Source organism: Chelonia mydas, chromosome 9, assembly GCF_015237465.2.
Source record: "Chelonia mydas isolate rCheMyd1 chromosome 9, rCheMyd1.pri.v2, whole genome shotgun sequence".
NCBI lineage: Eukaryota > Metazoa > Chordata > Testudines > Cheloniidae > Chelonia > Chelonia mydas.
Genome location: NC_057855.1, coordinates 5,958,431 through 5,983,549, shown reverse-complemented (window position 1 = coordinate 5,983,549; position 25,119 = coordinate 5,958,431). Strand labels below are relative to the sequence as shown.

The following is a 25,119-nucleotide window of genomic DNA, read 5'->3' as shown; positions in this document are numbered from 1 at the left end:
GAAGAAAAGCCATATCAAGTTATACAGTCTCTCCCGTCACCTCGGCCACTGCAGGATTGGGCCCTACACTGTACTCTCCAGTACTTTGCCCAGTCTCTTTTTGTATATTCCAAGTAGCAAAGCTGCTACTGCTATGTTCCTAAGCATGACATGCAAATATACAACTGTCATCCAAGTATATAACACCATGATAACCCACAACTTTCCTGAGACCCTACGTCTTGCTCTCTACTCTCATAAGAGCATCTCTCCCCACGACCTGATTTCACGCACAGTGGAGCACTCCTTGCACTACTCAACCTGATATAAGGGACTTGCTGAGCAAAGACTAGCCCTCTTGCTACAGAAATGAAGACTTCACTGTGATCTTTCCCCATCCCTCCAAGCAACCAACACACACTTTGGAGTGCAGTGTTGGAAGAAAATTTCTGAACACTATGATCAAGAGATGACTTACCATGCCTATAGTTATATGAGACACAAAGATAAGAAGTACTACAGTACTGCATTCTAATTTAAAAGTTAACCATAACGAGGGAGTTCTTTCACATCCCCAAGTCTCCTCTTGCTCTAAATGCAACTCCCTGTCTATCTCCTTAGCAAAAAGCCAATAAATCCTTAAAATAAAAGAAACTAGGAGGCACTTTTCCTTACAGTGCATGAACAATGGTCATTTATTACAGTGACTAAAGCTATTGCATTATTTAAAACTGGAGCAAGTCTTCTCTCAGCTTTGGTTACTAATGCAATTTTTTAAAAATTTTCGCTACTTAAATTATTTACAACATGCACTTTACAATGTCGCAGGTCATCTTGAAATCGGAGCAAGATTTTAGCACTCTCGCTAATGGTGATGCCACCTTTTCTGATAACCATTACCTTATTTCTGGCTTAAGGCACTGAGTTTCTCCCTACCCCGTATCAAGGTTGTTTTTTGTGCAGAAATATTTGTTAAGATAATTCACCTGTCTGAATTTAAGTTGTAACCCATAACAAAAGTCTTAAAACTCACTACAAATGGGAGAAAAGGGATCATATATTTTAAAGGATAGAAGGGACCACTGTAATCATTTAATGTGACCTCCCGCCTAATAGGCCACAAATTTCACCCTGTAATTTCTGCATCAAGCCTAATAACTTTTGGCTGAACCAGGGCATCTCTTTTACAGAGAGAGACCCAATCCTGATGTAAAGATTTCCAGTGATAGAGAATGTACCACCTTCTTTCATAGATTGTTCCAGTGGCTAATTACCCTTGCTGTTAAAAGTTTCCCAGATCACAAGTTCATGCTTAAAAAAAAAACCTGTTAATCACCGAGTTAGAGCTGTAAAGGTTGATGCTTTCAAAAAAAATCTAATGTCAGCTATAGATTAAAATGTATTTCACTGTGGCCATGTCAGTGTCACCCACATAAAGGCCAAATACACGCAGACACCTGCCCAGACCTGTGGCAGAGTTAGCTCCATGAACAATTATTTTCAGGGATTTGTTCTATATGCATGCTACTGTACACTCCCAGCCTTTCTTAAGTATCCATCTGACCAAAGGGTTGTGATCTCAGGGAAAGTTAATGTATTAAATCAACCACCTTTCAAGTACTGACAAAATAATTAACAATTAGGAATACATGGCACATGGACTAATCTGAGAACCACAATTCTCTGCTGCATACTGATTATGTATTAAAACTTTCCTTTGCTCATTAATGTTTTTGGCATCAAGCCAACTCTTAACTGTGAAGTAATTTCAGATCCAATAGCCAAACACAGTATCATATACTTGAAAAAGAAAAGTCAAGCTGTTTTTATCTTTGTTAAGACTATGCTACAGGACTTGTTTACAGATTTACTTGTCGCCCAAGGGGAAAATATGTTTAATAGCGTGTGATGGGGCCATTAACAATAATTGTCCTACTGCAGTAGCACTAATTGCCTAGGGAAAACATAAATCATTAAGCAAATCCATTCTCCTATTTTGTGATCATCTCCACATCTGTCACATCAGAACCATTTGCACAGAGAGTTCAATATGCCCTCTTCCTGTGGAAGCCTTGATCATACTCCAGCACTTAAAATGAAACACGTCTTATCCAGCTTGGGGCTTGACCCACTGTGCTCAGAGATTAGGTCGAATAAAAATGTAAGGCTTTTTCAAGTCAAACGGGACAACTGCCATGAAGAAATAATTTGCAAAAGAGTAACAACGTCCAACTGCATGTGAAACATCAGAGGACCAGCAGTTCACTGAACTTGCTAGGAGCTGGTGCCTACTCCTCTATTGGCTCTCCAAGGCAAGCACTTCCAATTAGCCTCCAGCAACCCATGGACGTTACTTTAGATCTGAACTTGCACAGGTTTAGGAACCATCTGCACGTGGAAGATGCTGCAAGGGCCACAGAGCAGAGTTAGTAGGAAGCAGAAGGTATTTTCGAAAGGGGAAAGGCAATAAACTGACAGAACACGGCGGCTGTCTTGTTACCATTTAAAAAAAAAACTTCTAAATCAGGGGGCTCGGCCCAAGACTGGGCTCGGGTGTAAATACCTCCAAAAGCCAGTGTGAGATCAGCCCTTCCTTTGCTGACAAACCAAAGAGGAGACTGACGCTGCCTTTCTAACAGATGTCAGCATCTGGAACGGCACAGGCGCCTCAGCTCACAAAACAGGGCTAAGAAGCACGTAAAGCGCTACGTAAAAAGGGATCTTAAAATGGCCACAAACACGGTCACTGTTTCCTCCTTCCCACAACGAGCCCGAGGGCATGCCGCAGTAACCAGCTCCTGACCTGCGTGCCTCAGTACCCGTGTGCATAAAGGGCAAGCACAGTTTTAGCAATTTAAAGGCTGACCTCCTTCCCATGCTGCAGTCCAGCTACTTCAAATGTTCTCTGCAGACAGCTCGCTCATGTCCACCAAGTACAAAACAGATGTAAGCCATAAACACGCAATGGCTTTGATTCCTGATTTTCAGAGGGGCTGAGCACCCACAATACTGGAGTTGATAAGCAGCCCAACTCAAGCCATTGCTTTCTAAGACAAGAGAAGCCATAGTTTATAAATAAATGTTTTTTACCATCATGCAAGAATACGTTGGTCTTTAATCCTCCAGTGTGGAAGGGCAGAGGCAGGACAAGACTCATAGTGGTTTCAGGGTGCACGCATGGGCATGCAAGACACTATTCAATTCCTCATCTCTAGCTCACGAGGTTTTCCTAGATTCCAATGACAGAAGAGACCATTGTGAGAGACCATCTAGTCTGACTGCCTGCGTGGCACAGGGAAGAGAACTGCCCTACAATAATTCCTAAGAGCAGAACTTTTAGAAAAACACCCAATTTTGATTTAAAAGTGGTCAGTGAGAGAATCCACCACAACCTTTGTATATTGTTCCAATGGTTAGTTATCCTCATTGTCAAAACGGTCACCTTATTTCCAGTCTGATTTTGTCTAGTTTTCAATTACCAGTCATTGGATTTTGCTATACCTTTCTCTGCTAGACAGAAGAGCCTATGATTGAATATTTGTTCCTCACATAGATACTCTCAGACTGTGATCAAGTCACCCCTTAAGCTTTGCTTCGTTAAGCTAAATAGATTGAGTTCCTTGAATCTCACTATAAGGCATGGTTTCTAATCCTTTAATCATTCTTATGGCTCTTCTCTGAACCCTCTTCAATTTATCAACTTCCTTCTTGAATTGTGGTCACCAGAACTGAACACAGTATCCCAGCAGTGGTCGCACGAGTGCCAAGTGGAGAGGTAAAATAACTTCTGCTCCTACTCAAGATTCCTCTGCTAAGCATCCAAGGACTGCATCCAATCCTTGGCAGTACAGAGGCCAGGTCAGACCCTGCCTGGTAGCCTAGTATTTAAAGCTCCTCACTCTCATATTGGTTGTTCAGAGTCAGAGGAAATGCTGTAGCCAGGGAAAGGATTAAGGACGGGAATGGGCATAAGGACAGGTTCAGGACTTTCAGCTCACCTGGCTACATTTTAGCATGCCCAAGATCTGTAGCTTAGTTTAAAGAGATGCCATGTGCCCTGTGCAAGTCCTATTCTCACTACTCGCTGGGGGTACTGTGGAGGTAGAGATGCCAGGTTACATGTCAAATTTAGGGAAATGCACAGCAACAGAAAATAAAAAAGATACCTACAGAAGCAGACTGGTATCTAGTGCCCCACAGAGATGTCAGGATACAGTAAACGATTTAAATCAGAGCCCTGAAAGCCTCCCCTTGTAGCAGGAAGTTATCAATGACCAATTATGCTTTGTGTTGGTGGAGAGGGGAAAGTGATGGTGAGATCAAGGAACAAAAATGTTGTGCCAGAACCTGTTTGGATGAAAGATCCCTGCAAGAATGGAAGGAGCGTGTGGAATTTTCCTTTTGTTTACAGACATACAGAGGTCACTTAAACAGTACCAGTTGGCCTCTGGAGATGCTAGCTTCCTGTGTGGTGAAGAACGGGTTGTGCCCATGTGCATAGTAGAACAGCTCTTGGGAGACACCTGCTGCCCATGCAGGGAATTCAGAATATTTATAAAAAGAGTTCATTATGACAACCAATATGTGCTGAAGTCTTGGATCACACTCAAGAGAATCAAACTGAGTAGTTTTCAGACGACGAATAAGACAATTTGTGATCAAGACTATCAAGTGACTAGTGATTTGTGGTAACCCCATTTTTGGGCACCCAGCTTTAGGCACTTCTAAGAGGCCTGCTTTTCAGAAAGTGTGAACTCATTCTTCTTTGACTTACTGACATTCTGTAAACAAAGGCCTTAAATGGTAAACTCCTAAAATTAAAACAAACACATAATTAAACCTGACAACATACTGCATGTCTACTCACCCTCTTCTTATCTATTCAGAATGCCACTGCTAAACTCCTCTTGGCTCACTGCTCTGAGTACATCATCCCTTCTTTTTAAGTCCCTGCACTGGCTCTCCCTAATCCACTGCACCAACACAAACCTCCAGTCTTTTCTGACAAAGCCCTCCACATTTTAGCCCCACTCTACCTGTATGCCCCATTAGCTTGTTGCAAGGTCAATTCTGGCCTTTGCTCCATCAATGAAACCAGCCTCCACTGCCCAAGTCTCTGATAAGCACTTCTATGTTTTCACCTACATCGCCCCTTACAAGCGGTGAAAGCTCCCAGTCAAAATCCAGAAAGCTATCACCTTGTTCTCCTCCAAGTCCCGCCTCAAAATTCACTTCTTCCATAGAGTGTTCGGGTAAACAGCAACCTGACAATTGCAAGGCAGAGGAAAGCTGCAATCATTCTACTGACCAGCTAAGAGTTGTGTGTGTCCTGTTACATTTGTTATCCTGTCTCCCAGACCCTACCCCAGCTTCCTTGTTTGTCTCCTCCACCTGCTGTGTCTTTGTCTTAAAGCCGGTCCACTCTTTGGGGCATGGCCTGACATCTGTGATAGGTTTGAACAGCCTCTAGCACAATGGGGCCCAACCTGGTTATGGCCTTTTCCACACTGCAATAAGTGTTAAATAACGATGCAGCAGGTATTTTGCCTTCTGCTTGAAATAGCCAATAAAGAAATAATACTTCACACAATAATATTTTTCACCTCCGCTTCTCACAGGACTTTATGAAAGCAAATATAATTACCCCATTTTAAAAACAGGGCGCACGCACCAAGACAGCCAAGGCCACACCTATAAGTCAATGGCAGTGCAGGAAGTAGAACCCAGATGACTTCCAAGTCCTTTTAGCCACTAGAAGATAATGCTGTCATTCACACCAAGGCCTCCAATACTAACCAACGGTCTGGACAGTAACTCTCTTGAAGCGTCCATGCTGAAGCAGTGATGTTTAAGGAGTCTTTTTATTGAAATACTTGCTGTTAATGAGCTGATGGGGTTGCTGTTCAGAAAGCAGGCGTGGCCCTCTCCCCTTAGGACTGGCCACGCTGCCTCTAACTGACTGAGTGAATGAACTAGAGTGGAATTGGGAACTTTACTGTACCCAGGCCTCTGGGGGGAGGGGGAGTCTATCTACACAGCCAGGCAACTCGGACTCACAGGGCTTGGGCTGCGGGGCTGTTTCACTGCTATATAGAATTCTGGGCTTGGGCCCAAGCTCTGGGATCCTCCCGCCTTGCAGGAGCCTAGAGCCCAGGCTCCTGCCTGAGCCCAGATGTCTACACAACAGCGACACAGCCTGAACCCCGTGAGCCTAAGTCAGCTAGCACACGCCAGCCACGGGCACCTAGATGATGTGTAGACATACTCTGGCAGCATGTCACCACGCCAGCCCATGTGCTATTTGTATCATTTGAAGCAAATGCTTATCCCCCTTACGCAAACCTCTATTCTTGCCTGCATTTTTGCCACTAATTTCCCAGGAAGTACCTGCGAACTGCCCAGTGAAGACTTTTAAATACCTAGGACATCCACCTGGTAAGCAGATCTTTGCGCTAACATGTGAAGGCTACAAAGTCACAGAGCCGGGGCATCTAACAGCGATTTAGCTTCTTCTGGTTTCATATCAACGTGTGTGAAATCACAGATAACGTTTCTTGCGAACGTACACTGCATGTGGTTGCACTATCTTTCAGAACCATATTGTCTCTTACACTTAAAATCTCAAAACCCCATTATATGGAGATAGGCCAGACAGTATGAGTTATACAATATTCATAGCCCTTTTCAGACAATACAAATCATGTGTATTTGTATGTTCCTGGAATCACAGGGGGAGTAGAGCAAAATCCCAAGGCTGGCTTTGAAGTCTGACCACCTGTCAGATAAAAGAAAGGACTGATTTACCTGTTTTCAAGATGCTGGGAGTCAAAGCAAGTCTTTGTTATAAGACACTGAGTATAAACAGACTCAGGGTCTTCTGTTTGACGCAGCAAATGGATAGGACTTTTGGTCCTGGGGGGCCTCCCCCAACTCTTACTGAAGTGTAGGAAGGCCTTTGGCCTACCAGGACCCCATAGGGCTGATCAGCAACTACTGAGTATGTTTAGTAAGCATGTAAATCCCTGCATTGTATTTAGAGGTTTTCCCTGTGATGCTTTTGCCCTAAGAATCAATGTAATCTGCTTTGTGAAGGCTGGGTGGTAGCTTGTGTAGCCCCCATAAAAAGAGTAAAATACAGGCGCTGGACCCCAGTCTGACCTGTTGGGGAAATCACAGTGAGACGCAGAGAGACTAAGTCTAACCTCCACCCCGATCTGAATGTAGAGGGACACCGGTCTCTGCCTGAAAGGGGCGACTGCTAGGACACCTGAAACCTTAATAGGGTGCCCACGAGGAGGTTAAGGGTGGGGTGTGTTAAAGGGGCGGATAACCCTGAAATGGCGTTCCTCCACAAAGTGCTTCTTCTACAGCCACATGGGAGACCCTTAATTAAAGTTCTGCCTTCCCAGGAGTTGATTCTTTAGTGCTTGGAGCAAAGCAGAGACAACAACACGCTCAGCTCTGGGGACAGCAAGTGTTCTCCATTGCTGCTGCAAAGATGACTACTGCCCATAGAGAAGCAGCTCTCCTCAGGCAGAAAAACAGCTGTGCCAATGTGGAAGTGTGGGTAAGTAAACAGGGAGTCCCAAAAAGCACCAGAGATAGGTTGCCCTTGGAGGGAAGCGACGGGAGTACTTCCATGCAAAGGCTGACATGAAAAGCTTTTTTCATTTATTTAGATACTTTCACTATTGGGAAATTAGCTCACCTCATAACTGTGCCTAGGATGGCGATGCTACCAGCAAGCTTAGTAACTGGGCAATCATCCTCTCTCTGGTTTACTCACTAAGAAGCAAAGATTGTTTTCACTCACTATCCCCAACACCTTATTCTATTAGTGTGAGCGTTAGGTTTAAAAAAAAGACAAGGGAATACAAGGGTTTATGGCAAAGCACAGGACTGGGAGCAGCAGAGTCAGCTCTTTCATAGACTTGCTGTATGGTCTTGGGCAAGTCACATCACCCCTTGTGCCTCAGTTTCCTCCACTGTGAAATTAGGTTGACACCTACCTAACTCACAGCGTTCTAGTCTAAATTCATTAAGTACTCTGATGTACATTAAGTACATCATAAGTACTATGATGCCAGACAAAAGGCATCATAGAAGAGCAAAGTATTAGTAATACAATTTTACTTACCCAGAATTATCCCACGTGTTGTGCAGACTGCAGACCCACTCTCTAGACCTGGGCATGCAAAGGTGGGATTTAGGGGCCCAGAAGGGGATACCAGTACCAATATACAAGAATGACAGTCCAAGTCTGAAACTTGGCCTCCCATGTCAATAGATGAATGAAAATTTCAAGTCAAGTTTCCATCTTCCCAAGTTGATAAATAAAGACACATGCCTATGGCATTGTAAAGTGCTACCCACAGAATTGGTGAGAGAGTGATTTGACATTAGGAGAAGACAGCCAAAAAATATTTGCTCCTACTAATTTCAGAAGATGAAAGACTTACTTGAAAGTACACGTCCCATTTTGGCATTACAGCCTGCATAACTAAAAGGTGGTTTTCAAATGTAGGGGCTATTTTTAACAAAGTCTTATTTTCAAAACAATCTCCTACCTTCAGAGTTAGTTCTAGAGAAGCAACTGCTTCCAACAACGTTTTAGGCAGTCATCGGGCAGACACATTTGTTTTGGAAGGGTCATCTGAAGGGTGCCTAGTAAGAGACTGTATATTCGACTTTTAATTAACTTATCTTACAAATGGAATGAGGAATTCAAGTTTTCCAACTTCATCTCACTCTGTTCAGGCAATTGGGCCATATGTCTGGAGACCTCCTAAATAGCTCATTAAGTTGTCTGCTGAATATTTATTTAGGAAGTCTACTGCTATAAATGACTGCGGTTTCTTAAAAAAAAAAAAAAAAAAAAAAAAAAAAGTTACTTTATCCAATATGTACTGAGCAAAACTGCTGTTCAAGTGTTACCCACCCATGATCTGATAAAACCAGACACATTCCCTAAATTACATTCCCTGTAACTAGACTTCACTTGCTTAATTCTACTTGGCAACTCGCTGTGGAAAATTTCAATACGAATTTAATTAAAGACACAGAAGTTTTACATGCTAGAGCGTCTCAGAAACTTACTTTAATCCACTATTTCCTCGTACAAAACGAACCAGAGGCTACATACATGAAATCCAATGTTTCCTGTAAAGTGCCCAAGAGTTGGTACCAGCTCAGAGGGTCAATTTTTATTTTCTTCATACTTTGCATATTAGATTGAAGCCAACTTCTCCTTAAAACATGTACAGACACTGCAACTTTCACTTGAGGTGTATGATTACCCTCCACACACCCCAGTGTGTGGAGGGTAATCAAAAGTCAGCTCAGTCAAAGCCACTTAGAGGAAATACAAAATACTACATCAGTCAAAGGTTTTGACTAAACAGATGTGTTCAAAGTATACATTCTGCCCCAAAATGTCATTGCCCATGTGTAGATTCACCATAACAGGGCACTGTGCAGTTTCAGATTACTTCTCACAAGGGACCACACCACCACTCACAATGCAAGATTGCACGACTCTTTTTCCTTCTATTTATATCTCATCCCAGTACATACCAATACATCCACTGGTCCATGAAATGCACAGGAGATGGGTTCTACTACTGACCCAGATTTCATTCTCCCTCTATTCTATCCATTTCCAGCTTCCATTTAGTTAGCAACTGATTCAGTTAGTGAGATGGATGAAGCACACATGTTTTCAAAAATCTCCCAGACAAGTCAAATTGAAGGACTGATGCAGTTAGAAATTGTACCTGAACAGAATGAACCCAAGTGACTCAACCGCTGCCCGCCTCACATCATCGTTGACATCACTCACCTATTAAAAAGGAAACAAGATGTTAAGAGAACGGTTCAAACCCCCAACCTTTCGCGTCAGTGCTCATGCATTTGATTTGATCTGGGATATAGGCCTGGGATTACAGAGATAGAAAAATGAACAGTTACACTCAGCAAGGTAACTTATCCTTGGCTGAAATAGACTCACAAAGAACTACCATTCCCACACCGTGACATGTTTTAAGTTCTATTTTTTTTTTTTTAATCACAGACCTATTAGTCAGAAAGAGCTGATGGCCTCCATATTTTAGAGGCTACCCTGTTTCTGCTCAGCACAATAAAATTATTATGAAGGTTATCTGGAGCAGATAAGAAACTCTTAGGCCCAGCTAGCAAGTACTCTGGGACTGTGTTCTACTTTTTAGCATAGTGTTGCTTTAAGCAATATTGGAGTTTGTTTATTTTCTTGCTGAATGTCTCTTAGCTTTAATGTTTGCAAACCCTAGGACTTCTAATCCTCGTGTTTCCATTAAGCAAAGAGAGGCCACACTTATTCCCTTTACATCACTGTTTTAGATTAGAATATTAGCATTCCAGCTACCGAGTTCTGTCAATGGACTGTGTATTTGCTGCCACCACGCCAGCTATCCCGTTACCTGCCCCAGGCTCTGCAGAACTTACAGCAACATGCAGCAGACGTCTGATTGCCTTGTTGTTTCCTGAGCCGCAGTAAGCCATAGCTACAGTGTACATTCCTGAACGACGGAGGATTGGATCCTGGAAGACAGAGAGTGTTTCAATATTTATATTTCTACGGACACAGCTAGGACTCAGAAGTTCAGTTTCCAAGTCTCCTCAATTCCTGGGCTCTGAAGCTGCCAACAAGGGCGACAACGGGGTATGGGCACCTGTCTACTAGGCATAGGACATGCCGCAGAACAGCCATCAGATGGGAATGCCATTTGGCACTAATGACCTAGAGGCAAAAAGTATCATGAGCTGTGAACTGTCCAACCCTTTCAGAATAACTTTACTGACCACTGCCACACATCACCCAACAGGTACATCGACACATTCAGTTATTTGGAAAAACTTTTCTGGTGAAAGCAGTCACCCTAACCAAAGCTGGAGATTTCAGAAGGGAGCAGGGGGAAATCTCTGAAACAGACCATGATAGTATCAAAACACAGGCACACTTACCTTATCTCTGCAGAGACTCTCTATGAGGGCATCTGCTTCCTCCATCCTCCCATACATCACCAGAGCAATGCCAACAGCCAGGCCCCGCAAGATCTTTTCATGCTGCGTTTCCTGTGCGTAGCCAACCATGTCCTCAATAGCCTGAGCATTTTTAGATCCCAGCATTACCAGACCCAATGCCAGACCAGCTGCTTCACCTGCACAGCAGCAAAAGGGAATCAGTAAAGCATGCAGAGCTCCCAGAATAGACTAATATAGCAATGCCTGTGCAAACACAATACCCAGCAGCCCCTCATCCTACTGAGATACAGGCCAAAACAGAGTTTCTAGACACTGTGCCCAGCAGACCTGCTGCTCAGCATGGTGTTTGCTCACTCACGAAAGCTACAGGAAGGAAGGAAGGACGGACACTTCTAAAGGAAAATTGCGAATGCATACCGATGATGTTTACACAGAGCCGCAATAGCAGAAGCCTCAAATAGACAGCAGTATAATAAAATCACTCCCTGGGAAATAAAGCTTACTTAAAAGATAGATTGTTAATGCAGCAGTGTCTTCATTTTAATGACTCACTCTGGAAGGTGTATTGGATTGTATGCCTGTATCATGTTACTAGACACCAGCCCATGAGCCCTGGGGTTAGTGCTATGCCCTCCCAGGTTCAATGTGTTTCTCATGCCAGTACACATGCAGATCATCTCATAAGCTCTTCTGTGAACCTGAACCAGTGCAGTAGTGGCCTTCATGAGCCCCTCCACTCAGCTTCTCTTAGCCAAAGGGGTCATCATGAGATCTGGCAGGAATGTGGAGTCAAAACAGGTTTAAAAAAAAGTGTGGGGGGAGAAGAGTTTCTTTGAGGCCCCATGAGTGAAATAAAGGACCCCCTAAAAAGAAGCATCAGCTCACTGAATCACAGTCCCTGCAATTCTTAGGCTAATCTTCTTATGGCAGCGGCTGTCTCTTGCTAGGTGTCTGTACAATCTCCAATACAATCAGGCCCACAGGTATTACTGCAACAAAAGACCCTTGTAGGTCATGGAAAGGCCAGAGCAGAGTTGCACGGGACGCAAACGCAACGTGGAAATAGTCTATACTACTAGCAAGGTCTCAAATGGTTGTTTTAGAAGCAGCATCTTTACCTGTCACTGCATCGTCCTGGTAGAGGTTTGTTTTCAGCAAATCATACACATCCTGGCGTGCAGTCCCCATGGCAGCCAGACCCAAACCCAGGCTACCACCATGTCGGACAATCTACAAAAAAGCACAACCATTTTCCTTACTGCTCAATGTATTACAATGGGAAGGTGTCGACTTCAGCTGAAGAAGCCAGAGCTTTAAGCTGGAAACCATTAGTGTATGGCCCTACCCCCCAAAAACTCAAATGAACTGTTGCCCCCTAGTTACACATCCCAATTTTACCTTTCCAGCCAGCCCCAGCCAATCGCTGTCTCTGATCAAGACAACAGCTATGTTCCAAAAGCCAGCCCATAGATCTGCTCAGTAAGGGGTGCTACAAGCCCACTAGAACAGATTTTCTGATGCTTTATTTTTAGCACTCTTCCCAAGGACTTATTTAAATAGGGCCACAATTCTACAGAGATAAAATGGGCAAAACGTGTTGCACCAATAGACCCTGAAAGGAAATTCAGGTATTCTCTGAAGGCAGAAGGAGCAATACGATACAAAATAAAGCCCAAAATGAGCGTGATCTTTCCAGCTAGAATGATTCACAGACCTAGTGGGAAACTTAGGAGATACCCTCAAAGAACATAAGAATGGCCATACTGGGCAACACCAGTGGTCTATCTAACCCAGTATCCTGTCTTCTAACAGTGGCCAATGCCAGATATTTCAAAGGGAATGAAAAGCACAGGGCAATTATCAAGTTATCCATCCTGTTGTCCAATTCCAGCATCTGGCAGTCAGAGGTTTTGGGACACCCAGAGCATGGGGTTTGATCCCTGACCATCTTGGCTAATAGCCATTGTTAGACCTATTCTCCACAAACTAATATAATTCTTTTCTGAACCCAGTTATTCTTTTGCCATTCACTACATCATGTGGAAATGAGTTCCACAGGTTAACTGTATGCTGTGTGAAGAAGTATATCCTTTTGTTTGTTTTAAACTTGCTGCCTATTAATTTCATTGGGTGACCCTGGTCTTGTATTATGTGAAGGGGTAAATAACACTTCCTTATTCACTTTCTCCACACCAGTCATGATTTTATAGACCTCTATCTTATCCCCCCACTTTAGTCATCTCTTTCCCAACCTGAACAGTCCCAGTCTTTTAATCTCTCCTCATATGGAATTTGTTCCATATCCTAATCATTTCTGTTGCCCTTCTCTGGACCTTTTCCAATTCTACTACATCTTTTTTGACATGGGGCGACCAGAACTGCACATAGTATGCAAGACATGGGTGAACCATGAATTTATATAGTGGCATTATGACACTTTGTTTTATTATCTATCTTAAGAGAGAGGGAGGAAGGTGCTGGGCAAACATTAATTAGGAGGCTGTTCCAAACAGAAGGGTCAGTGTTGCAGAAACCCAGGAGTGGTCAGGAGCAAACCCTTGCTGAAGCTCTGTTTACACATAAGATAGTTTGGCAGCACAGTTGCTTCAGCAATTTATTCCTTTGGTAGGTAATTGGAGCCAAAAACACAGCATAATACAGTAAGTCAACCGTAAAACAAAGGAGGGATGGGCATAAAGTCATGCTGTAGATGACATTTATTTTGAAACAAGTATACAGGTCCATCCTAAAATCCCACTTGTATTACTAACAAGAAGGGCATTAAGGCTATTTGCTGTAGCCATTGTCTTAGTCATGCCCTTCTCCTGATATCAGGCTGTTTACGATCATCAGTTGTTGTACCATATCTGTTTTAAAGTGTAAGCGCTCAAAGGCCTGGTTTGTGTGAAGCACCTAGCACACTGTTGGGTACAAGAACACAACTAGGTTCATTGTTAAATCTAGTACGCACATCATTGCTGGCATTCTTCAACTGGTTCAGCAGATAGTCAATGATGTCACCACCATGATTAGCATGAATCAGACCCAATGCATAGAGACCTCCGCCCTCCTGATAGGCCGAGCCCGGAGAGGTGTCTTTGGGTAAATATGTTGCCATTAATTGTAGAGCTTCCTTCTCATGACCCTGCAAGTTCATTGCCCAAAGAGGTTGGGGAAAGGGGGAAAATAAGAGGAGAAAGAAAACAGTGCTTAAAATATTGTAACAATGTCTTCATAATTAAACACTTAGTAGGAAACGTCTGCTTTAGCCACCAATTTCCATGCTGTGATCTAACACAACCCCAGCATGTTCAATCTTTTAATGCTGTGTTCTCTGCACTTCTGAGCTACTTATTCACACAGAGGCATGTGACTACACTCTGGTCACAGGATTGCTATCCAAAACCAATGCAAACAACTTTGGCCCAGGAACCATATTTGGCCAAATAATCAGGATGCTTTAATTAAAGGTTCTAGCCCCACAAAGCAATTACAATGGTTTCCCACTATTTTAGACTGGCTTTAACCCTCCTTTCCCAGCACTGAATCGGCAAGGTCAGCCACCATCAATGCTCCTCCAGAACATATCATCGTACGAAGCTCAGTAACATCATGAAGCCAGAAAATAAAGTGATAAAACCACAGACATTTAATTTAGGTAAGTGGAAGCCACCATCCAACTGATGCAAAGGAGGGGAGAAGAGCGGTCTCTCTGACTGTACAGTAGCAAAAAGAGACCCCTCCATTTTAATTAAGCTGGACAAATATTTGTCTAGATCACAGCTTCACTGCACATATTCAAGGCTAGATGTGACCTATCAGAAATGGATTAGAGAATTAAATCCACTTCACAGGTTTAGTATTCACAGGTCCCTTCCATCCAAATGGTCCTTGTAAATACTTTAAGTCATCTGTTCATTCACTGTATTCTTCTTCTGTGCACTTAGATTTTGGTAAGTCAGTTGAAGGTTCTTCCCTTTAAGCCATATTTCTCCACCCCTTTTCTGACCACAATTACACTACATGCCCTTGTTGAGCCCAATGCATGTTCTGTTATATGCATGTGTACGGTCATAAAAAATATAACTGGAAATCAGCTGAGTCTTCGCACATCTCTATGATTAAGAAGCTGCCACGTCTATTTGATGTTTCTTAAAAATTAGATGTCCAGTTTATGATATTTGGAGATGCCTGTTAAAACATTCGGCCCTGTCCACAGCACAAGTTTTAACACTGGTTTTGTAACCAGCTAGAGGCCAAATCACCTAGATTGGTTATAGGTTACACTGTGCAGTTTGTGTCCACACAGCAACTGTTCTGCCATCAGAGACACGTTTGCATGTCCACAGGCTCTCTAGCTACGTTTGTACCAGTAAATCTGGGGAAAGTCTAGGCAGCTCTTCTATGGTGCGGTGCCTCCGTAAGAATCAAGTGCCTGGAGAACATACACAAAAGGTGGCACCGGCAGCACATGGGACAATGCACTCCGAGATGACCTAAGGTTCAGCCAAACCGATTACACCAACATGCTTAAAGTGTCTGGGTTGCACTGCAAATAAAAAAAGGACCAAGCCATTCACAGAAGGACAACCAGAGGCCAGCCAAGGGCTCTGGCGTGGGTCAGGCACCATTAGCTGCTTTGGTTCCAGCCAAGTTATAATCGGGCCATGCAAGGAGACAAACCACATTTAAGTCAACCTTATCAGTGACTGGTTACAAACTTGGTTATGAGTTGGAGCATGACCAGGACCTTAGTGTATAACCCAGAATCCCCACTCCATTCCAAAACAAAAAAACAAACAGTCTCAGCATTGGCATGGCAATTTACATTTAGGCACACAGGAATGAAGGCAGCATTACCTTATGTATGACACCCAGGCTGGCAGTAGCAGTAAACTTAGCCCAATTAGTGGCTCTGGCCAGCCACTCCAAATTATCTCTGGAAGGAGGAAAGTCAGGGGTTAAATATAGTTTCTATAACACCCAACGACATATTTCATCAGGAAAAACTGCTGTCAAAACCGGCACCTGTTGGAGACGGGAGGGGCTGTTTCCATGCTTCACTGCCTAGAGCTGCCCTGATTTCTGGCTGGTCCCAGCTCAGCCGCTGAACATTGGAAATCACCATCCTGAACAGCAGCATTAAGTGACAATACAGAACTACATAAATCTACTACTTCAACATATTCAAAGACCTGGCTGCAGGCTGAGCAATCCTTCCAGAGAGCTGGATATTGCTCATCATGCAGCCCATCAGCACTGTTCCCAGCCCAGCTGCAGGGATTTGATCAGTCATTTTCTTTCTTCACCTCCCGCAGAGGGTTCAGTCCCCACCTTTGACCTCTTGAGTGTCACTATCTCATCAGCAAGCGAGCTTCTATTCACAGGAAAACAGGAACTGCCAGACTAGATTAGACTAGTGTCCATCTAGAGCAGAATTCCATCTCTGACAGAGGCCAGACCCAGATGCTTCAGAGGTGTAAGAATTCCACTAACAGGCTGATGTGGGATAATCTGACCCTCACACTTGGTCTCATCTTGATCTCCAATAGTCAGAGACTGGTTTAAACCATAAAGCACAAGGTTTAATATCACTTTCAAAATTATATTTATGTATAGAAACTCTGGATAGTCTACGTATCCATGTAAATATCCAGTGCCTTTTTGAATCTTGCTAAATTCTTTGCCACAATGATTTTCTGTGGCAGTGAGTTCCACAGTCTAATTACGTGAAGTGGGAAAAGATATTTCCTTCTATTGGTTTTGAACTTCCCACCTTTTAAATTCATTGTATGTCCCCTTGCTCTTGCGTTATGAGACAGGAAATCAGAAGCTCCCAATCTCCCTTCTTTAGACCTTTCATTATCTCATACATTTTTATCACCTCTCTGCTTATCCATCTCCTTTCTAAGGGAAACAATTTTAACCTTTTCACACTCTTCATCTGACAGCTTTTCCAAGCCCCTGATCATTATCATCACTTTGCTGATCTTCCTCTAGTTCTGCAATGTCTTTTCGGAGACACGGTGAACCACACACTGAACATAGTATTCTAGCTCTCTGAATGCTAACTGGACTTCTTTGCAATGTATTTACCGAAGGAACTGGTCACTGGTTGTCCCACAGTGCATAAAGGAGTTTGCTATAACCGTTGCTGTGTGGCATACAGAGTTCCGCACTGCATCCTGGAAGAGCAAAATAGGCAAGTATCAATCACCAAGATAGGCAAGTATCAATCATGCAAGAAACAGACATCAGGCTGCAGCAAAGAAGATTCACAACTAAGACGCAAAGCTCTGCTCACTCTGCACTTGTACTAGAAAAATAAGTCACAATTAAAGTTGTATTAACTAACCCCAACCTAACCATGATCTTTTTCCTGATGGGGATGTATTGCTTGTTAATACACACCTATCTAATCTCAACCCAATTCGTCTAGTGCAGACAAGTCCTTTCTGTAAACTTCTGGAACGAAGCAACAGCACAAAATGAGAAGCGAATCCTCTTAAATAGCCAGGAATTCCAGGAACCTACTGCTACACCGTAGGTGCTGCTGACAGCAATTTCAAGCCCTTCCTAGAAGGTTACGCTGAATCACTACCCAAAAGAGTTTTATGCATTTCCAGTGCATTTAAAATGGAACATCCCAACAGATGTGTTCCTGCTTACAGCAACAGTTTCACACCACCTCCTGCTGAGGACAGAGGTTACATTTCAGATTCAGATAATCTCTCTGTTGTGATTTACAATAAATCACTTGATTTAAAAGACAGAAGGGACAAAGCTTGCCATGAGCTCATGGGCTGCACCTACTGTGTGTGTGTGTGTGTGTGTGTGTGTGTGTGTGTGTGTGTGTGTGTGTGTGTGTGTGTGTGTGTGTGTGTGTGTGTGTGTGTGTGTGTGTGTGTGTGTGTGTGTGTGAAAATTTATGTGCACTCTCTCTCTCTCATTAGTATCTTCCCTAGTGGAATAGAAATTACGCGAGTTCCCCAATACATTCAGTTTATTCCCTGCATTAAAATACTGCAATTGAGCAGCTTTATCTTCAACCCACAGATACAGCGAAGGGTGCCTACAAGCCACACCTCAAGATTCCCTGGGCCACACTCCGGGGGCTGATCGGTTTGGGCCAGACGGTGGGAACAAGCAGCCTCCTTTAGCCTTGGAGTTTCAAGTTTTAAAACCAATGTGGTCTGACCAATATGCTAAATTAAATCCTTGGAAAGAGAGAGACAGAATAAACAGACTCCTCCAAGAGACATACAGGTCTTGCTAAAGCCTACTGATTCAAGGAGGAGACTACGTTCAGTAATGAAACACAGTCACTGGAAAATCTGTGATGATTCCAGAAAGAAAAAGACAATCCAAGGTCTCTTACCTTTGTGTTTTTGAGAATCATCAGGTCTGTATTGTTGTTTCGTATTAAAAACTGCAGGTGTAACTCAATAGCCATTTCACCACTTAAAATTTTAATCATTTTTGAAATCTGGTCCTTAGGCTCTGGGTTCTTCACACACAAACAAAGACAAAAAAAAACCAGGTCATCAGAATCCCTGCATTCCCCCAGGATCAAGCTCTGCAAAAACACTGGCCCACGAGAGAGCTAATAGATGGGCATATTTAACAGTTCACACCCCGTCACGCGCTTCAGAGACCAGCACCTCTGGGAAGAGAAAAGGGCATTAATTCTTCCCACAATGCATATAACCCAGCTCCCAGAAACATTAATGGGAGTGCCTCTATGTAGGGGACAGACCCCCTAAGATTAAACGCAGCCACTGAACTGAATGGAAGGTATTGCGAGAAGACCGCTACCAAATGCCAAAAAGGCTCAACATGCTGCTTTGTTTGGTCTCTCATACCTTCAACAGATGAGAAAAGACTCTCCCCCAAGAGACAGTCACCTATATTCACACTGTGCTTATACTTCCTTGGATATTATACTGGGGAAGGACTCAAAGCAGCAACACTTTGGGCATCACAGGCTGTGCCTCATGATGTGGCTAGAACTGCTCAGGAAATCAGAACACACCTTAATTCAATGCGGAAGGTCAATGGCAGCAGATGTGCTAAAGCCACCCTCCTCTGATTTACAATGGCTGGGGAGGGAGAACCCAGGGTTATGACTTTTGAAACCATCTACCATTCACGGCTGTATTTCCACTGCCCGTGTGTTTCCAGGGCTCTGCCAGAATAACCCGTCCCCACAGCCCTGGGTAACTTCTGCAGGGTAAGTCTCTGCTTGGCGCTCTGTCGCAGAGGGTGGAAAGTACATCAGGTCTCTTCGTAGCAGCTTTATGTTAAAGAGACCCACCGAGTACAGCTAGGTTAGCCCTTCAACTAATCTCCTCAATTATTTCTTTTCTGATCTGGGGCAGATTAAACTCAGGAATGCTTCAGGCCACAAAGACTGCTTATGCATGCTTTCCCCTTGTCACACCCAGTGGTGTTCAGGTAACAGAAACTAGTTCAAGACACCCTGCCCCGGAGTGCACTGCTCACAGGCTCTTGACAAGGTAAGGACTTCTACCCTGTTGTTTCTTTGCCTGAACCTAGTTTCAGCAAATATCTCAACTTACATCTACAAGACAGTCTCAAAGATTCCCATGACTAGTCCACGTGTGCATTACCTTTGGGTAGTATTTTATTTATTTCCTTTCACCAGCCCCAGAAGATATACAGCAGGCTGCTACATTTGCTGCTTAGGGTGTACGCATATTTACTTCGAACGTACTTAAGAGAGAGCAAGCTTTACACAACAGAAAATCTAATGAGCAAGCCAAGTAGAGCAGCAAAAGCACAATGTGCACTATTCCCAAGCAGGGATCAGAACTCAAGCACCAAGCTCTGTCCTTCACTGTGGGCTGTAAGCACTGCAGAGGCAAAGGGTACAGCCCCCAGGGAATGTGAGCGCCTTGTATTACTCTAGCAACTCCTTCTGGCATTCGAGAAGCAATGTCCAAGCTCTCTCAGTCAGGAAAATTGTTACTGAACGACTTGTGGGGCAGTGGGCCAATTCATCAGGCAGTGCATCAGAATGAAGTGCCCAACAGCAGCAGAATTTCAGTGCTTTTCTTTGGGGAGGAGTTAATTTCCTCAATACTAATATAGTCCAAATCAAACAGATAAACCAGGTCCTTCTACCTGGCCCCTTCTCCTGATCCAGAGTCTCCTGCAGAAGCTGCTCCCTACAGTTTTCTCTCTCTCAGCTGCTTATTGGCCTTTTATCTGCAGACCATCATCTGACCCCTAGCTTCAAACCTATCACTTAGGACAGGGTTGGGCAAATTTTTTGGCCTGAGGGCCACATCTGGGTATGGAAATTGTATGGTGGGCTATGAATGCTCACAAAATTGGGGATTGGGGTGCGGGAGGGTGTGAGGGCTCCAGCTGGGGGTGCAGGCTCTGGGGTAGCCAGAAGTGAGGAGGTCAGAGTGCGCGAGGGGCGTCCAGGCTGGGGAAGGGAGTTGGGGTGCAGGTGGGGGGCGGGAAGGTGGGACCGAGGGGTTCGGAGGGCAGGAGGGGGATCAGGGCTGGGGCAAGGGGTTGGGGCATGGGAAGGAGTCAGGGGTGCAGGCTCCGGGCAACGTTTATTTCAACCAGCTCCCAGAAGCAGCAGCATGTCCCACCTCTCGCTCCTACACGGAGGCGCGGCCAGGCGGCTCTGCGAGCTGCCCTGTTTGCAGGCGCTGTCCCTGCATCTCCCATTGGCCCCGTTTGCTAGCCAATAGCAGCTGCAGGGGCAGCACTTGGGGCAGGGGCAGCGTGCAGAGCCCCCTGGCTGCCCCTATGCATAGGAGCCGAAGCGGGGATGTGCCACTGCTTCCCAGGAGCCGCGTGAAGCAAGCCCCCGACCCTGCTTCCTGGCAGGAGCTCAAGGGCCGGATTAAAACGTCTGACGGGCCGGATACGGCCCTCGGGCCGTAGTTTGCCCACCTCTGACTTAGGAGGAAGCTAATTTAGTCACAGATAGGGGTACGCCCAACTCCCTTAGAGGATCATCCCACCTTGTGACAGGGAAGAAGAGGAAGAGATCTAAGCAAAACGTGTATGGAGAGCTGAACACAGCACATTTGATTTCACAGAGTGGCACTCACAGATTCTGCAGACTTCGCAGCACAAGTGCTACTTGGTTTCTCTTCGGTTTCCATAGTGTCACTGAAATTAAACAAAAAATACAACCCAGTTCACATCTCATGACTGCCAAATGCTCTGGCAACAGCTGCATGTTGCGCCCTGTCACAGGAGACTGGGGTATGAAGGTAAGCTCCGGGGATAAGAGACCTTGGGCATGGCCCAGGGCTGACGCACACAGGTATAGCAGCCCCCTCTGCAATCTGAGTTAGAGGGGAGTTAGGGATAAAAGACTGAGAGAATCCTGGCCCCCACGGTGGCTGGAAAGTGCAGCGACTAGAGAAGCTTGTATGGACTGAGAGGCAGGGGAGACATGAGGGAAAGCCACTGGTGGAAACGTGTTTGGGAGTGAGACATAGCAAGGCTCCATCCTCAAAAGCCTAGGGGCCACCACTGTCAGTAAGGATGGACGTAGCGATGAATGGGAAAGCAATCCAAGTCATTAAGCTGGCACTGACGCAAGGCCCTGACAGACTTGTGTAGTGGATGGAAATGTTCCATTTATCGCTATAGCCGAATATACTGTACAGACTCCCTCTGCCTGACATTTTAAAATAAACACAGGCTGTTTTCCAGTCTCTCCTGGGGAGTGCCATGCCAGCCAGAACACTTCAGGCATCATCCATCTCTCTCACTGACACGACTGGATGGGCAGTATAAGCAAGTTGGAGGGGATAATTATTTCACATCTCATCCAAGCAACAGCACCTACAGAAGCATAAGGCTCTGCCAATGCTACAACAAGATGTGGGGAGAGGAATCTGTCCAGGTTTCTCCGAATGATCAAAAACTGAATTTCCAGTGCTCAAGGGAGAGGGCTGCTGCCTGCTGACTCCAACAATGCAATCTTCAGAGGCAGTGCTCAAAGAGGACTAACTGAGGTCAGACGTTGCACAGGCTGATTTATAAACTGCTTTATGGGTACATATTCCCTCTTACTGTAGAGCATCACAACAGGGGAACATCTACCTGCTACATATGCACTCTTGACTGAAGAAACAAAGGTGTTTGGAACCAGTTTCCTACATTTCCACAGGCCCTTGTGTTTTGGTAGGCTTGGTTTGGACTACAGTCCCCATTAAATGATATTTAATTAGATGTGGGTGCTTGTCTGGCAGCTCCAGAGGCTAAAGAACAGGCACAGCAAGAACAGCAGTGCTACAAGCTTCCCCCACAAGGCTGTATCCACATGCCTCCATCTTAACCTAGAGACGTCCACCCCTAGGAAGGAGAGAGTAGTTCATTCTTTGTGCCATGCGGACTACTTGTGAGGGACCAAAGAGGAGATGAAATGCGGCGACCAATTAGCACCAATTGTGGGGGTGCCTTGTATAATGTGGATATCTGGCCACTAAGATCGTGTGATACAGATTGCTGAACAGTCCCCAGACGGTCGTAATCTTCTGGTAACAGAGATCTAGGCTGAATTTGAACTAGTGAGCTTTGTCCAAGAGGTGAAAGGCTTTGTATCATATCAGTAATAATAAGGCCTTTCATTTCTGGTTTTTACTGAAAATTTCCCAGGTTTTACAAAAGTTATTATTCAGTTTTGACCAATTTTCACCCAAACTGTAGACCACCGAAGTACATGAAAATACTGATTATGCTAAGAAAATCCAATATAGCACACTAGGTAAGATGTTTTTATGTCAATAAACAATTAGTCTAAGTGTAATTAAATTCTCTCTGTTAAAGTACCTCTGGGCTCCAACAGGTTCAGGTACCATCTAATAGCGCTACATATTATGCAACTAAATACTGTTCATGAAATAAACTACCACAGCATTAAACTGCTTTTACTTTCAATACTCTTGGCTTTTCTCTGTTGCTTTTTTCTGTTCTCCCATCCCTCAGTATTAACCCCGATATTTACCCAGAAAACCGTCTCATCAATTTGTTTTCAGCAATTTTCACCTTTTAAAAATTTTGTAATAAATGCCACAAAATCCCCAGGAAACTGTAAACAAAAGAAAAACTGAAAACTAAGGGACTTACATATTACTATTCCCTGGGCCATACATTTCCCAAAGTCTAAGAATACTGACGCATGCTCTTCTAATGTTCCTGCGTAATTTAATTTACCAAAATACAATTGTATTCTAACCGAACATGACAGTTATATTTCTACACAAGCCAACATCCCCACCTGTCTTTCTCAGGTCCAGGGACAGTCCCAGTGTTGGTTGATCCAGGCACAGAGGCAATAGGGGTGCCAACAGTGTGAAGATTCTGGATCACAGAAGACAAGAACTGCTGGCTGGCACTTTCATACAGATCAAAGCAGATCTGATAAGCCATGAGAAGATTGTCTTCCTTCACCAGCTTTTCCAAGATGTCACTTACAGCCTGGGGGTCATCCAGGAAAATCAGGCACTGAAAAAAAAATAAAGATAAATCCACCAGGTAGAAAACACTGCAAGAGGAAAGAACAGGCATCAATTCCCCATACTAATTTCTGTACTGTTTCCCTGGGACAGACGTCTCCCCCACCCAAGGCAGATACTAATAATCTTACAACAGTTATTGTAAGTACTTAATATTTTCCTTAGTCTCATTTTAAACACAATTACTGTCAGAGAACCTTCTTAAGAATCTTTTCCCCCTATGTATAACAGCATCTTCTGAAGATGTATGGGCATAACCTACAGTACATCCACTTCATTACTTGAAATGATGGTGTAATCTCTACTAATACTAGAACAAGACTGAAAGGTTTTACCAAATGAACATGTACCATTTTGCTAAAATGCTTGTTTTAGACCAAGCTTCGTTTCAAAAGAACGAGCATGACCGAGTATGAAATATCAGAGTCCATCTTTAACATTGACCTCCATTCAATACATATTTAGCATCCCCCGCATCCCCCAGGAAACTGAATTTCATTTGTTTAACTAAATATGATCAAAGCCCATGTGGGAATTGAGATAGATACACCTAGAAGACAGTAATTTTTATTAAGCAAAGAGTTTATGAAGAGCAGAGCTACACAGCATTACCTGGCACACGTTGATGAAGTCTGGTTTCTCCAGGTTCATGTAGATTTTAACCAGAACTCGCAGCACTTTATTACGGAACTGCTTATTCTGCATCAGAGACATGCAGAGCTTTAAGCTGTAGGCTAGCATTCCAGGAACATCATTCTGAAATTGAAGGAAAAAAGACACAGTCCAGATTTTGTAACACGTTGTTAAAAATCAAGGTTAAGGAATAAAACCATTTACACGTAATTTCTTTTATGCTTGACATCCGGTCTCTTATTTTTCTCTCTCATAAAAACTCAAAGACCACATGCATACAAACGTGACCCAAAGAGAAGACCATTTATAACCAAAACAACCATACGCCACCACCAAGGATCACCACTCATGGAAAGACGCAAATTCACTCCAAATTAAAGCCTCAAACACAAATGTACCTTGAGAGCTCAATACTTAAATTTTCTGTCCCACACACTTTTTCCTGACCGTCAGATACTCAACCCAGGGAAATGCAGATGTTCAACATAGAAAGGTTAACAAAATGGACCATCCAGCCAAAGAATTCCTCTTATATACATACTTCATGCAGGAGATTGAGAAGAGAAAGGTCTATTCAGCTCTGATATGTGTGAAAAAAACTTCTATATGAGGACTGAAAAGATCAGGACCATTTAGCTTAGGAGACGGAGATTAATAAGATGGGACATGACAGAGGTATACAGAACAACAAATGGAACAGAGAAGGTAAGTTGGGCACTCCTAGCTACCTTCTCTCATATTTCAATAACTAAGGTACATTCACTGAAATGGAAAGGCTACAAATTTAAAATAGATAGAAGGAAATACTTTTTTTTGAATAATGCATGATCAACCTATGAGTCCCACTCCTGCATGACAACATGGAGTTCAAGAGCTCTGCAAGATTCAAAAACGGATGGGCCATTTATGTGGATAATCAGAACGTCCACAGTTACAACAGGTAGGTTATACATTGCTTTAAACAAAGAGA

At 43.8% G+C, this 25,119-nt stretch overlaps 1 protein-coding gene across 2 annotated transcripts in view; it reads right to left on the bottom strand.

Annotated features, from left to right (window-relative positions):
* The window catches only part of PSMD1 (proteasome 26S subunit, non-ATPase 1), a 113,736-nt gene that overhangs the window by 81,332 nt on the left and 7,285 nt on the right, over positions 1-25,119 (bottom strand). For both annotated transcript variants that reach the window (XM_037908122.2, XM_043521687.1), the window contains exons 6-16: positions 24,129-24,272; positions 23,279-23,505; positions 21,096-21,156; positions 18,377-18,505; positions 17,095-17,183; positions 15,859-15,937; positions 13,970-14,143; positions 12,117-12,228; positions 10,978-11,174; positions 10,459-10,554; positions 9,753-9,817 (exon numbers count right to left, since the gene is read on the bottom strand). In XM_037908122.2, coding sequence (XP_037764050.1) covers positions 9,753-9,817; positions 10,459-10,554; positions 10,978-11,174; positions 12,117-12,228; positions 13,970-14,143; positions 15,859-15,937; positions 17,095-17,183; positions 18,377-18,505; positions 21,096-21,156; positions 23,279-23,505; positions 24,129-24,272 — 1,373 coding nt within the window. The remainder of the gene's footprint in view (positions 1-9,752; positions 9,818-10,458; positions 10,555-10,977; positions 11,175-12,116; positions 12,229-13,969; positions 14,144-15,858; positions 15,938-17,094; positions 17,184-18,376; positions 18,506-21,095; positions 21,157-23,278; positions 23,506-24,128; positions 24,273-25,119) is intronic.